The 15,638-nt window shown below is 41.8% G+C and overlaps 1 protein-coding gene across 1 annotated transcript in view; it reads left to right on the top strand.

Annotated features, from left to right (window-relative positions):
- The window catches only part of MDH1B (malate dehydrogenase 1B), a 43,407-nt gene that overhangs the window by 7,539 nt on the left and 20,230 nt on the right, over positions 1-15,638 (top strand). The window contains exons 5-8 of the mRNA XM_063428755.1: positions 815-1,314; positions 3,586-3,727; positions 5,638-5,792; positions 6,129-6,268. Coding sequence (XP_063284825.1) covers positions 815-1,314; positions 3,586-3,727; positions 5,638-5,792; positions 6,129-6,268 — 937 coding nt within the window. The remainder of the gene's footprint in view (positions 1-814; positions 1,315-3,585; positions 3,728-5,637; positions 5,793-6,128; positions 6,269-15,638) is intronic.

Below are 15,638 nucleotides of genomic sequence, written 5' to 3'. Positions count from 1 at the left end.
ACTTCCTCACTGCAACTCCCTTCTACATGTCCTTTGAAAATACCCAATAATTCAATTTCAACACATCGATCATGATGCTGCACTTATAATCCCAAACATGTACAACTGTGCAAATCTCTCCATAACCTTGCTCCTTGTTACCGCTCCTCGCTTATCATCTTCTATACTCCTACCTGTCCTCTCTGATCCCTTGTCTCCATATCTCTTGTCCAACCCCACATCCATGTGCTGCTGCTCGATTCTGTTTTTTTTTTTTTAACTTCTAGATCCTTGCCACTGTAGAATCTCATTTTTCATATCCATTTGGCCAATTCACATTCACCTCATATCTCTTCACTAAAGCCTTTACCAACACTTCATAGCCCAATCCCTTACTGGTCCATCTCAGTTAAACTCATCTATCCATATCCTTCTTATTAGTCCCTACTCCTATCAGTGTAAGCATCACTGTGGACACATGACCAAGCCTGCTATGCAGATTATACACCGTGTACCTTCCTTCTTCACTGGACACATTCTCCACCTTGTCTTCACTGCAGCCTTGCTCGAGAAGTATTTTTTCAATACGTCATGCTCATAATCAGCTAAGCAGCCAACATTATCTCTCTAGGATGTTTTTCATAGCACTTTGTAGGAGATGCTACATCATTGGAGTGTAGCTTATTTCTCTACTCCCACTAGCAGGGTTCTCTTATCTTTTTGTATCAGTATGTCTTATAATGTCTATAATTTTTATTTATGTATGAATGACACTCGTTAACAGTGCTTTATAATAAATAAATATCTCAAATGTACTTCTAATTTATCTTTGTAGTGCATCATTGCCTCCATGCTACAATCTGATTCCAATTCTGGCCAGTGGAGAAATCTTTGGGATGAACAATGAGATTTGGTTGCATTTGTTGGACAGCGCCCAGTGCATGGATAGTCTTTCTGCTGTAATTATGGAAACCCAAGATTTGGCATATCCGCTTCTCCGAAGAGTCACCATGCACACAATGGCGGATGATATATTCAAGCAGGCAAACGTTGTCATTGTTCTCGATAATGCCATTCCCAAGGTGGATCAATGTCCTGAAGAATATATTAAAATGGTAACCAGTGAATGTGCGAAGTATGGAGCGCTCATTAATCAGAATGCAGACAAGGACGTGAAAGTGGTTGTGGCAGGAAGTAGCTATGTAAACCTGAAGGCACTAATAATCGCAAGCAATGCCCCTTCCATCAACCAGCATAATATCGTGGCATTGCCAACACAGCTGGAATTTGAAGCTAAAGCTCTGATAGCAAAGAAATTGAACACACAATCAGCAGGTGTGAATGAAATTGATTTTGTTTCACTAATTGTTATATAAGGTGCCAGCATATTTATCACTATAATATAATACAAATTAAACATGCAATCAGGAACACAAAGGAACCATCTTATTCTAGATTAAGATACGTCTTTACAAATCTTAAAAGGCAAGAAGGGTTAGGTATGAGAAGGTCAAGGTTTGCTAACTGATGGAAAAACAGGCAGCAGTAAGATTAGGAGCTGATACAATACCTAAAACAAGTGGTCAAAAATGGGGATTTTATAAAAGTTTGGAAAATCTAGCAGGACATTATAAATAATGGAACCTTAAAGAAGTTATATGTGGGGGAGTTAAGTAGTGAATTTTAGAGCCAATATTTTGCACTGTAGAAGAGAGGTAAAGGAGATGATAGTAGTGATAATTTGAGGTTGTGGGAACAGTTGTGGGAACCATACTAGGTGAGAACTAAGGTTTTGCATATAATCTTACAAAAAGCAAGAAGCCATTGTGAATATAAACAGATGATGTTTAAAGAGGCATGGTTGAGCAGGCTAAGTGTGGACCACTTTCTAAATACAGGGCAATATGGTACAGTACAAACCAATGTAAAATATGTAGAAACAGCTGAGTTGGTTGATGATGAAAGGATGTTTGTTTTTTCTTTGCATTTTCTGCTAGAAAGGTCTGCATTAATTTGGAGGTTGATTGTGTGCGGAGCTAAAACAGACGCCAAAGTTGACAATGATGCCAAAAGGCAGGAATCTTGGGTTCAATGAAGATTCAGAGGGACACATTCAGAGGAGGACAAATCTAAAATACATATATAAACTGAATACATAACTACTATTTTTTTTACATTGATTAAAATGTAATTTATAAATACTCAAAGTATAGTATTAAGAAGTGGAGCGATATCAAACTATAATAAGCCCCTCCCCCACATGCAGCAGAGCTTTTAAAAAAGGAAATGAAAATACTTATACTTCTCACTGGATGGTGTTCCAATTTATGCTCAGCATGTAAGAGAAAAATATAAAGAGATCGTAGAACAGATCTGTATATATTAACTGGCACTTCTTAAATAGTGCTAAATGTACATATCATTACTAAATCAGCTGGATATAAAACAATTTATTACCAATTTAACACCAGTATAAAACAATATCATATATAAAACAAACTAAAAAAATGGATTGTAAAAAACACAAGTATAAAGCATGTCACTGCTTAGTTAATAAACATAAAGCAGGTCATTGCTTAATATGCAGACACAGAGCAGATCACTGCTAGATGTACAGAATATAGAACAGGTTACTGCTTACTAGATCGAATGGTGGGTAAACGGTATGTGTTCCCGTTACCCACAACCAGGCATTCCCACACTGGGAGATGTCTCCTGCGTTAAAGGGGTCAGTGGAGTTCCTTTTGGTGCAGTCCGGTTAATAATGTGCACATTACGTCCTGACGAAGCCGTCTGTGAACAGAGAAACGCGTAGACACGTAAGCACCTTGAGAAGGGGCGGAGCCTACGAACAAGCCGGGATTTTTGAAAGAGCAACAGCTGATTGTTTCACATATTACCCGGACTGCACCAAAAGGAACTCCACTGACCCCTTAACGCAGGAGACATCTCCCAGTGTGGGAAAGCCTGGTTGTGGGTAACGGAAACACATACCGTTTACCCACCATTAGATCTAGTAAGCAGTAACCTGTTCTATGAAATTTATTTTTTGGTTTTTCGTTCATTTTCTTTATTTTTTATGGGATCTACAGCAACATACTCCAGATTGGGACAGGCTAATAGACTCCTTGACTATTCTTCAGGAACTTTGATTTCACAGATGACTGATATCTGTGTGCCCTCTATTTCTCTAAGGGTTTTGCTTCTTGCAGAGGATCATTGGCAGGCAGTATTGTATATTATATAATGCTGTCACTTTATACTCTATGTATAGGTAGATTGTATTTATGGTGATTTGGCACTTAGCACTTTAAGATTTATTTTGCACTTAACTATGGTGGGCAAGTCATTGAACTGTTATGTATATTTATCATTGCACAGGATAGATTAACACTCTATCTAGTATTACTATGTTGTGTCAATAAATTATAATTTAATAATCTTTTCTTTAAATTAGAGTGCAGTATCCTTTTGGTGCTTTTGTATTATTTGATTTTGGCTCTTAAGAGGTGACCTAGATACCTGCACCTTGTGTGTGACTGAGTGCAAGTACAATTTTGATTTTTTTGATACATTTTTTATTACTTATGTGTCTTGTTTTGGCAGCTGTCAAGGATGTGATTGTCTGGGGGAATATTAATGGAATCAATCACCTAGATCTTCGTGACGCAAAAATTTACCAGTATGATAGCTCTGTGTGGGGACCTCCAACCTTCTCACGTCCGTTGCTTAATATGATATATGACAGGTGTGTCATGTGCCTTATAATTGTACAAATAATACATTCATGTTTTTGCCTCTGTTAACGTGTTAAAAACTTATTGCTTTGTTGCATCTTTGAATCATTATGGCAAAGTATTACGTTTTACAGCAGTAAGATAACAAGGCATATTGTTTGAGAGAGGTAATTTCTTTATGAGACTGGAAACGTCTTGAAATAACATTTTTGTTAATCTTGTTTTTCTGTTTACCATTCTGTGAGCTGGTCAGACAGGGAAACCTCTACAGACCTCAGTGCATTTAATGTTCTATGAATTGAGAGAGGGTAATTTACCAAAGTGTGAATATCTGGGAATGTGGAAATGTGTAATTCAAAATAGCAAAATTGGGAAAATTATCCAAGTCAGTTATGTTTCCAGTTTAGCTGTGTTGGCCTCAAATTCATAAAAATTAACACTTTATGGAATAATCCTGATAGATATTGACATGATCTTTATTTTTGCATTGAGAATCTTATGTCACATGTCTATGGTTAGGTATATTTTTTAACCATTGTGCATTCGAGCTCCGTTATAAATGTTTTCACCAAGAAACCTTTAAAGCAAATCTGTAACATCCTGAGATTTTTTTATATTATGTTTACTCATCCCCTATTTTTAACAAATATGTGTTTATGAGTACTGCAATATAAAGTTACATGTAGAAATTCATATTGCTGTATTTAGCTGTATGGAAATTAACACTTTGGAATGGTTAGTTCAATTAGTGTTATAAGTGATTTCCCTTTCTGTCATCAAGCATATTATGTGGAGATGGAGAAACACAGACAATACCACCAATACAATTTGTGTCCTGGCTATGCCTGGTCTGAAGTACCTTGAAATGCCATTGTTAAATCTTTAGTATACATTTAAAGGAAAATGGAGCATCACATGCGAAAAAAGGTGTTTATATATAACACATGTTATAGGTGGTTTTCAGTGTTTTATATAACGGTGTAATTTCCAGAAAAGTGTTAGTTAGCATAAAGTTTGAGATTGAATTTTTTAATTATTTTAAAATCACTTATCACTACTTTTCTGTTGTAAAACAGAATATGTTGTCATTAAAAACATGATAATAATAATAATAATAATAATAATTAGAAAGTATGTTTTATTTGTTAAGGGGATCCTATAGTGCCAGGAACAACAAAGCCGTTTTCATGGCACTATAGGTTTAATAGCCCCCCCCCCCTCCTTTGGGGCCCTCCTCAATGCATTCCTAGGGGGAAAATCTGACGCGGGAGGTCCTCATGCATAGCGTGAGGACCTCCAGCATCAGATAACTAACCAAAAGTCCGTTAGGATTCCAGAAGCGCCCCCAGTGGCAGACTGCCTGGCAGACTGCCACTGAGGCATACTTAGAGCTGCAATATAAAAATGGTATACAGCACCCAGACCACCTCAAAGACCTGAAGTGATCTGGGTGCCTACAGTGTCTTTAAGCAAAAAAAAAAAACATATACTTAAAAAGCAGTTATTCTTTAATACACATAAGTTTTCATGTGTGAATGCAATATGCTGACATTTAATTTACAAACTAGCCAAATAAATTACGTAATAAATAATAATGATAATAAAATCTATTTTTGTTTAAATATGGCTATTGTTACCTTATTTTCAAATTGAACTTGGGCAATTTTGTGCCTTCTGAAAAATAAGCAACTCATGATAGAAATGTCATGTCGATTAAAACAAAACACACTGGTGAAAATTGGCTTGGTCTCTTGGCTATTTACAATGGCACAGCAGAGAACAGGTTAATGTCCATACACACATTAGTTGCTTGCATATCACATTTAAAAATTGTGAGATGCTCTTGAAATACCAATTAAGTCTTATAAATATCTGTAGTATTTTATATTCATATCTTCATTTCTCCTTCTAATCCTGATAGGAAATGGCTTAAGAATAACCTTGTACAAGAATGGCATGAAAGAAGGGAGCATCGTTCCGGCATGTCAGCTGCCCATTGTATAGCCAAAGTTTTGTCGTGGTGGCATAAGGATTCGGACACCGGAGAGATAGTTTCATTGGGTGTAATGAGTGAAGGTTTGTATTGGAAATAAAACGCACACAAAAATAAATGTAGTGTATGAAAAAATATTCAGAACCGGGCCATTCATTAGGCTGTCTATACACGCACAATTTATTTATTCATACACACTCACAGTATCTGCATACACTGATGTCTTTTCATTTTGTATTCATAGCCAATATTCCTATATATAAATATTCTCGTTCACCAACAACATTGCAGCTTATGACATCATTATTTGTAAAATATAGTGTTCATTGTATCTCTTCCTAAATATATATATATACACACACATATATATATATATAAATATATATATATACACACACACATTTTTTTTTCTGTTATAGGGGAGTTTGAGCTGCCAGCTGGTATTGTTTTCTCCATGCCAGTGCGATTCCAGCACGGAGATTGGCAGGTGTGTATTCAAGTCACCATCCCAGAGGAAATGAAAGAAATTTTATTGCAAGCAGCCAAGGAGCTAATCAAGGTAATTACATACAAAAATCCCAATGGTATTTTTGGATTGAATAGAGGGATCCCTATGGTACTGTAGCTGCCTTTGATGTTAGAGGTTGAATTTGGCCTTCTGAGTTTTTGTTTCTTTGAATAATCGTATATGTTTGCCATATGAATTTTAAATACCTGTAAAAACAAAAGACATTTGGTAGTGCAGAATATCTTCTTTAAAAATACCCAAAATAAATAAACTCACTAATCCAAGAGCCACTTCAAACTGCCTATATGTATACCAGCATAAAAGTTATGATGGATATGCCTCTTTGCTTCTTTTCCATATGAAGCGATCTGTAACATTTGGATAATAACAGGGAGGCTCCAGTAGACTTTACAATTTTAATGTACAAAAACAATTTAAAAACCCTTACATCCAATTTGTAAGCTCAAAGTTTATAAAGTTAACTTAGAATGCCAAGCACAACCAACTTCCACTGTGCTTCTACTAATTCTGCGACCTGTACTGCTCCAGTCACTTGGGGAGTTGCCATGTCACTTCAATTGTCATTTGCTTTTTTGACGCGTTTCGCTCTATCACGTGGGCTTTCTCTGATAATCAATCCTGGATCTCAAGTGTTTGAGCTGCTCCCCTTTTTTCACTAATTTAGAAGATTGCAAACGAAAAAACCAATCATTACAAGTTATAAACAACCACTGTCAGGGCTGCCATCAGAAATTTTGGGACCCCTTACAAAGTCTGTCCACAGAGCTTGCCCCGAGTCCACCACCCATTACACCACCACCTCCCAGGCACATAAGACTGCAGTAGGTGATGTAGTGTGTGTTTGTAAGTGATGTAATGTGCTCAGGTAATGTAGTGCATGTGTATAGCCAGGCATGGGGGACACTACATTCCCTGGTGGTTCGGTGGCACTGTAGAAACCCGCTGCATGGTGCCCATGCTGTTCCGCATACCCCTGCTGAATGCAGTGTTGGGGCATCGCCATGGTAACCTGTGGAAAAGCTCTGACAACCAGGAAGCATGAGAGGGAGAAGACCCAGCTAAGGAGCAGAGAGACAGTCTCTGTGAAAGCCTGCAATGTTGTGTGAAGGTAGAACTTTAACCTCCCTCTCTGTGGCTGTATGTATACAGCGATATTCGCTATATAACTATATAAATATATATATATATATTTGTGCTCAGAATTTAATACGTAATGGATAGTATCTGTAAGGGCAAAGTTAGTTGTGGTGTGCCGAAACCAACGTACGAGTGGGCCTGTAAATAAAAGAGGGCCCACCAAGGAGAATGTCATTATAACAGGGTGTAGGTGGGTGGGGACAATCAGCTGAACGGCAGAGGTGAGTAGGGGCTGGGAGTTTAAGTAGGGGACTTACTCCTCCCACAAATTCAGGCCTAATGGCCTTTCTACTTGTGCTCGGAATTTAATGCGTAATGGATAGTATCTGTAAGGGCAAAGTTGGTTGTGGTGTGCCGAACCCAACGTACGAGTGGGCCTGTAAATAAAAGAAGGCAAAAGAGAAGTTCGAGAAAATACACACTTTATTGCCTTTTTACATAACCAAGTTCCTGAAAGCTTGACGAAGCTCCTTTTCTGGTCATGGAATATAAGTATGGTATATGGAGGATTTCTATTGCCCCAGTCTCTTGATGATGTGGACCGGTGTATTAGTGCTGGAGGCTGAAGAGGCGGCTACTATGCGAAAGGAGTGCCCGGAGAATGAAGATGGTCTGAAACCCAGTTTAAATAATAGTGTTCTGACGTGAGACGTGAATTTAGCAGTGGTAAGCAGGTGTCCTTGTATTGACAAGAGCGGAGAGTCTGGAAAGTGCGCGTGAAGGGTTGACCGTAGGTGGTCTAGCGCCTTGACCGGACACCAGGCATTATCAGTAGGGAAGAGAGGAATTACAGTGGGGTGTAGTGAATGGTTGGTTTTAGTTGATGGGATCGAAAGTAGATAGTGATCCTCCACCTTTGTGAGGTGCGATGTTTTTAGGCTGTGCGTGATATCCCCTTGACAAACCACGGTGAACTCTCTAGGTCTGAGAAAACCGTAGAAAGCAAGATAGATAGCCGCTTTGATCACCAGGTTTGTGTCAGGATTAAACGGGAATTCGTCAAGGAGATTGCTGAGTGATCTGAAGATAGGCCCATCTATAGGTAGTCTTGTGATAGTGAGAGGAGCTGAAACCTTTAACATACCTTTCAATACCTTTTTAATGGGATATGATGACAAGAAGGGGTTGTTGTTAGGGAAATTTGTGAGGCTATGGTGCTGCACCCCGGTGAGGTAAAGTTTTATGGTGTTGTGGGAAAGTTTAAGATGTAAGTGGCAGAAAGAGGCAAAAGCCACCATGGTTTGTATAGAAAGGTAGCCTTGTAAACCGAATTCTGCAGTGAATTTGTTAAATATGGTAAGTGCCCTATTATAAGAGATGATGTTAGGTGATAGTGCTTGGTGAGTGAGAGTCCCAGCGTGATGCATTAGTGTGCTCAATCCAGGATTAGTTTGTGAAACCGTGGTGTCCTGGATGGCTGGTGGTGAGCCGTAGGGAGTGCCTGAGAGAATACCTGGAATTGAGAGCGAGAAAGAGCGCCAGCTGCAGTGTTGTGGATACCCGCAATGTGAAAACAAACTAAGTGAAACTGACCGGTTGCTGCTAGCCAGGTCAGCTTGCGAATCAGCCGCATGATGGTCAGGGATGATGAGCACCCCTTGTTAATGATTTCGCAAGCTGCCGAGTTGTCAGAGTAGCATTTTACTGCCTTGCCGGACCAGAGATGACCCCAGGTGTGTGCGGCCGCCACAATGGGATAGACTTCAAATAGGGCTGAGGTCTCCCTTAATCCTGGCAAGGCATCCGTCTCAGCGGGCCAGTGACCCCTAAACCAGTGGTTCCCAAAGATGGCTGCGAAACCAGTGTTGGCTGCAGCATCTGTGTGAATGATGGGTGAAGAAGTGGAGAGAGGGGGGATAAACATGGAGATACCGTTCCAATCTGCCAAAAGCTTCCCCCACATAGCTAAGTCAGCCTTGGCGTGGGGGTCCAATGAAACTGGACAAGAGTCCGGTACCCCGTGGAGCAGGCAAAGAAGCCTGGATATAAAAGACCTTCCCTGCGGGATGATGCGCATGGCGAAGTTCAGGGATCCCAGAAGGGACTGGAGTTCCTTCCTGGTGCAAACATCATTCCGCAGGAACATGTCTATCTCCCCTCTCAAGCGGATCAGTTTGTCATGGGGAAGGCTAGCTCTGAGGGTAACGGAATCTAGCTCTATCCCCAAAAAGGTTAATTTAGTTGTGGGGCCAATTGTTTTAGATGGGGACAAAGGTACTCCAAGTGTGGAAAAAAGTGCTGTAGTGCGGCTGATAGCGGTGGGTGTTTGTGCCCCTGGCTCTATCAGTAGGAAGTCGTCTAGGTAGTGAATAACGGAATGACACCTTAAGGATGTTCAGAAGCAGCCAGCATAGTGTCTCGGCGAAGATATCAAAAAGTTTGGGGCTGCTTCGAGAACCGAAAGTGAGTCGTATGGAGAAGTAGTACTTTCCTCGCCATTTAACACCGTGCAAGTGCCAGAGTGAGGGGTGCATGGGTAGTAACTTAAACGCGTTTGTGATGTCAGTTTTGCTGAGCCAGGGGCGATTACCAGAAGAGATGATGGCCTGTATAGCGTCGTCAATAGTTACGTACTGGAGTGAGAATTCGTCTGCTGGAATGAGTGCGTTTATGCTGGAAACAAAAGAGGAGTGCGGTGCCGATAAATCGATAATTAGACGTTTTTTTATTTGAATATTTGTGAACTGCGACACCGATTGGGTTAGTGCGCCAGGAGGAAAAAGATGAGGAGGTGAAAGGCCCGATCATGAAACCATTGGTAATTTCAGAGGAAAGGAGGGTGTCTGTGGAGACTGGGTCTAGACGTGCTGACAGGAGATTAGGACATTCAAGTGTACCTGAGGGGATGGCTACTATACCCGAGAGAAACCCCTGTGTGAAACCTGTGGTCAGATATTCCACCAAGTGCCTGCTAGGGTGTGACCTTAATTAAAAAAACAGGTTGTCGACATTAATGTCGGCCTGGCCGGACACATGGTCTTGGTATGTGCCCTGAAGCAAATGGAGCAGATGTGCAATAATCTACATGCGCTGAAACTGCAGGAGCCTGCGTTGAAATTATTGCACACCTGCGCCTTGCGTAAAAAAGAGATGGGCCTACCCAGCTTGTCACGTAGATCACCCGCTGGTTTGTTGTGAGGGGTGAAAGAGGGATGAGGGTTGGGAGTGGAGGTGGTGGGATCTGCTTCAGAGGGACATAAGTCCGCCATGTGGGATGTGGAATTACATATGGCACAAGACGGGGGCCTGAGACCAGCGAATTGGCGACAGAATAGTTCTGTATCCATCTGACACCAGTTAATTCTAACATTGACCTGTTTCAGATGGGTCGCCGCCTTCGCTGATACTGACTTATGATAGTCGTAGAAAGAAGAGCCCCCGTACTTGATGCCTAGATCCACCACCTTGTGAAGGTAGAGGTCTAACTCCTCTCTTCTGTGGGGATACACCGTGCAGATGACGTCACGGTTTATCCCGAAAGCTATCACGAACTGGGGAATTGAAAGTTTTTTATTAAGCCTGGGATCTCTCGTCTTAAGTACCACTGATATGTCCCCGTAATTGTATGCCTTGTTCTCCAGTATGTCCTGTGAAGCTATAAGCAGAGACACCAGACACACGTCCTTCCCGTCTAGGATTTCTTTCCTGATAGAGTCTGGGACGGAGTGAGCTGGTGACTCAAAAGGAGCTATAGCTGTGACTGGTGTTGGCGAGGGGAGTATGGGGGGGCATGCTGGTACAGCGGGGACAGCCGGGGTGGAGACTGGGAGGCCCGGGGTATTACCTGGGGAGGCGATGGCGCTCTCCACCTTAGATAGCCTGCTATTAAGGGTCTGCAGGTTGGCCAAAATTGCTGCCAGGGTATCCTGGGTGGCCGTGCCAGTGCTTGGTGGCTGTCCTTGAGAGCTTGGCCTAGGCTCAGGGGCTTGGTAGGTAAGCAGCCTGTAAAGTTCTGCCTTTCTAGCTGTGGCTGGAAAGGGGATTCCCCTGAGCCTAAGCTCGGCCGTAATTTTAGGAATAGTCCATGCTCTCAAGGACGTGGGAGTTGAAGGGGTGAGAGATTCGCCTGGAGACTCTGGTCTGGTTGGCGTAAACGGTATCTCTTCTGGCAGTTCTTCGATGGGGATTGGTTCTTGGGACATTCTAAAAGAAATGAATGAGATATTAGAAGGGGAGTAAGGAAACGTGGGGGGGATATGAGGGATGGTATTTATTGGAAGAACTGGACTGTAATGCTAGTGCCGAAGCGAAAAACTTATCTGTGGGATTTTTGGTAGGTGAGGCCCTGCTAATGCCAAGTGGCGGTGAGAGGCTCTACCTATGATTTGGCTTAGGAAAATGAGGTCACAGACGTGGTGGCAGGGTGTTGGCCTCTCGGTGACTGTAAAGAGAATTCAAAAACGTGTGGCCGTGACAGGTGAGGCCCTGACTAAAGCCCTGTAGTAGGGCGGGCGAGGCGTATAGCTATGATTTGGGCGTGGGAGATGGCCTCGCGGGACCGGATTTCCTAATAGGGTGAGCTAAGGCGGTAGCCTAGACCCAGTAGCCAGTTCAATTGTATACTTAAGGTTGACTGGGAAGTTCTGGTGTAATGTGTGGATACTAACCTTGAAAGGTTGTAAATGATATCTGGAACCTTCTATTATTTTTAATGTGTTGAGTCTTGTCTGCTGCTGTTCTTGAAGAAGAAGCCTGAGGATTAAGACAGATGTTGATGTATTTATGCGTATCGTGGTGACATATGGTTTGTAGTGAGGGTTGGCTGTTAGGAGCGCAACGTGAGATCCTGAATTGAGGTATCTGAAAGGTTTAGTATAGGATTGGGACGAGTTTGCGTTAAAGAGAAAGGCTGATTGAGGCCTTGGGGTAGTGATTGCCGTACGTGAGTAAGGACGTAAGTACCTGGTGGTATGCCTGAGTACCGGGTCAAGTAGGTTGGATGTTTTTCTTGGCCTGATGGCAGTATGACCATAGGCCTGGGTAGAGAAATTGCAAAGAATTAACATACCGTGGGCGTAAGACCGTGAGTCAATCGTAATGAAACCGAGACCGCGTAAGGTCTTGTATAGAAAGGTCTTGAAAAGAGTGGGGAACTATACCTTGAATGAAGTACGGAACTTGTGATGAGCGTAACTGGTTTAATGTGTAGAAACCGGTGGAGGCCTAGAATAATACTGGAGCTAAGGATTAACCAATGAATATTTAAATAGTTAAACGACAGATGTAATAAATACCAACATGTGTTGCTGTGACAAGTCTAGATTGCTTAATTGTATTTGAGGCCTAGACCTGGATGAAACCAAAGTGAGAAAAATACTATACCTGTTCCTGTAATAAAAAGAACTTGAAATAGTAACTTTTGAGCAGGAATGCAAGAAACCGATGCAATCTGTGAAGCCAAAGACATGTGACAGAGGCAAGAATAAATGACTGCGTGATTTTAAGGAGAAGATGTAGTACAGATGTGGATTTAACAGAATTACCCTAGAAGATTGTGTTTAATAATTAATATCTGTATGTAGGGTTTGAATAGGGTTGGTGTATAGTTAGAAAAACCTGTTCTTTATATTGGTGACATGAGAAGTCTATAAGAATTAATAAAATGACTATTAAAACGTAGGTTACTAGTTAATTAGGTGTAGGGAAAACGAACCGTATATTATAAATAATTGTTGAGATTTTAAATGTCTTAGATATATCAAACCGGCAAACACAGTTTAAGAAAAAGGACTGGTAGTTAGACCGGATTGAATAACCAATACTGACATGTAGGTATCAGCAGTTAACTGACCGAACAGGGAATATGTTTTTACATTTTAAATTTGTGTAAATGAAATTCATGAATTTATTTAGCATGGTTTAAAATAATTAACCGTACTAGGGATTTGTACTGTGCGTTCGTTTAAACCGTACGAATAGATCAGTACTGAATGAGAAAATAGCGAGGGGTGAATAGGATTTACGTCTAACGTTAAGGATGCACGAACGGGTAAGTAGGTAAGTACGAGGTTCGTGCGTATGACCGAACAGTAACACAGAAATACAACGATTAATATGAGCGTTATACTTATACATAGTTCGGCAGTTTTTCCGTACAAATACGTGAATGATGTGTAAGTGTAACGGGCGTTCGTCCATTTTGGCGCGAACGCTGAATACGTTAAACAAGCATGGATACGTTTAAAGAAGATAGAGGGAGCCTACCCCTACGTTTTTAGGCCGGAACAGAGGGAAATAGCTGAACGCTATTTCCCTCACTTAGCTTATGTGAGCATGCCGGTTTCGTGACCGGAAGCCAGGTACCGCGACCGGGAGGAAAAAACGCGCGGCTGGGCCTCAGAACGGACGGAGGATTGCTCTGGACCTCTTGCTGCAGGAGACTGAAGCTGTTCTGGCGGAGAGCTCAGACCGGAAGTGCTGGTTGCTATGGGGATAGACAATCAGCTGAACGGCAGAGGTGAGTAGGGGCTGGGAGTTTAAGTAGGGGACTAATGGCCTTTCTACATACATATACATATATATATATATATATATATATATATATATATAAAATTGTATTTTTTTGCCATATGAGCCTGGGCCCCTTACAGGAGTATTACCTGTACCCCTCTGTAGGCAGCCCTGACCTTTGTAAACAACCTTTAAAAGTTCTCACTTAATATTTTTTTAATATAAATATAATAATATAATTATGAACGCTCACAATTTCCATTGCAAAAATGGCTGATATTGCGTAGCAATTTGGCTAGGCAATATTTTAGCTGTTTATTTCATTGCAGTATACTAGTAGGCACATGTTAACACCTTATTGGTATGTACAAATAGTTTTTTTTTTGTCAATCTGTATTTTATTGTGGTATATTAGATGGGATACAGAATAGAGAGAGGGAAATGTGCATTTAGAATACAGTATAGGATTCACTAACATTGGTATCTAACATTTCCTTAACATTTGTACCTCTTTTTTATATATTATGGCTAAACATTGCTTTCGTAGTCAGGATTAGTCGGCAGCATTTTACATTTTTAAGTGGAAGCTTTAACAAAATTACGTCGGTAACAGGTGAATTAGAACACAATGCCGCTTAAGATCAATGGTTATACGTTCCAAGTAATGATTAAGTTGTGTTGATGTTCTATGCTTATAATGCTCTATCAATCTTAACATTTAAGGGGGACCAGCTTAGTCTAGTGGTTAGTCTCCCTTCACAGTGATGCTGGTTAGTACATGCTTAAATTCTTAAGTTGAACTATATTGCAAAGTGAGGCAACTGACATGCAATGTACATTAAGCGAAAGGAACTGAAAAACAGACTCTAATACATTTGAAATATTACCAGGAGCTTGTCATTAAGAATTGCATGCTCTGCAGGAACCTCATAAGCTCTTCCTTCTGTCGCAAAGTTAAGTGACCATTCGTCCATCGTTTAGAGGTAGCCTATGGGTAGTGTCATTTAGCCATTGTCAGTGGATGGGAGACCGACAGCAGGTGGAAGCCCATAACCTGAGCACGTAGTGATGGCCGCGTGGCTGCTCATCCTCCCATCCGAACATGCAGCTGTGGGTTAAAGAAGCTCTCAGGAAGAAGCGGATTCGGTAGCAGTTGATCAGTCCTGGGTTCAGATCAGAGCCTTCATCCTACTCCCATGCACGGAAACTGGAAGGTGTTGTCCAAGGGGAGAGCCGGGCTATGGCTCCGTGTAACAGCTCTCGCGCCCCCGACCCCGTGAAGGGTCCGAGTTGTAAATCCATCCTCCATTGTGTAGATCACTTTGTAGGGAGCCCGGGAGTCAGGGAGTCCCGTGCGGTGGGTGGCAGAGAGGGGGCGATGGGTGGGCTCACCCTGGCTCAGGCAAGAGGGATAGATGGCGCTCGAGGGGTTTGTCGCTTTTTCCCGCCAGCTCCTTTTGCGGTACGTATGATTTGGGTCTTTGGTTGCTGGGACCACTGAGTGAGGGGTAGTTTGGGCCTCGTTCTGTGGCTTTTGATCATGCATTTCGGTTTTCAAGGGGCCCGGCGCTGGTTCTCGCCTTGTTGAGCTTCGGGTCTGTTGCAGACTGGAGGCCGCCCTGGTGCTGCGAGGGGGGTTCCACTGTAGGGTGCGTCGGGTGGTCGGGCGTATCCACGCTGCCACCTCTCTCATCGCCTGCCTGTAGGGTTGTCTCCGGGCTTTGAGTAATGCCCAGAAATAGTTGCGTAGCCGGTCAATGCAGGCCCTTGTGTGCTTAGGTGGTTTAACAATTGCATGCTGGAACTCGGGCCT

The sequence above is a fragment of the Pelobates fuscus genome, chromosome 8, assembly GCF_036172605.1.
Source record: "Pelobates fuscus isolate aPelFus1 chromosome 8, aPelFus1.pri, whole genome shotgun sequence".
In the NCBI taxonomy this organism is placed as follows: domain Eukaryota; kingdom Metazoa; phylum Chordata; class Amphibia; order Anura; family Pelobatidae; genus Pelobates; species Pelobates fuscus.
This window is presented reverse-complemented; position numbering and strand designations above follow the sequence as displayed.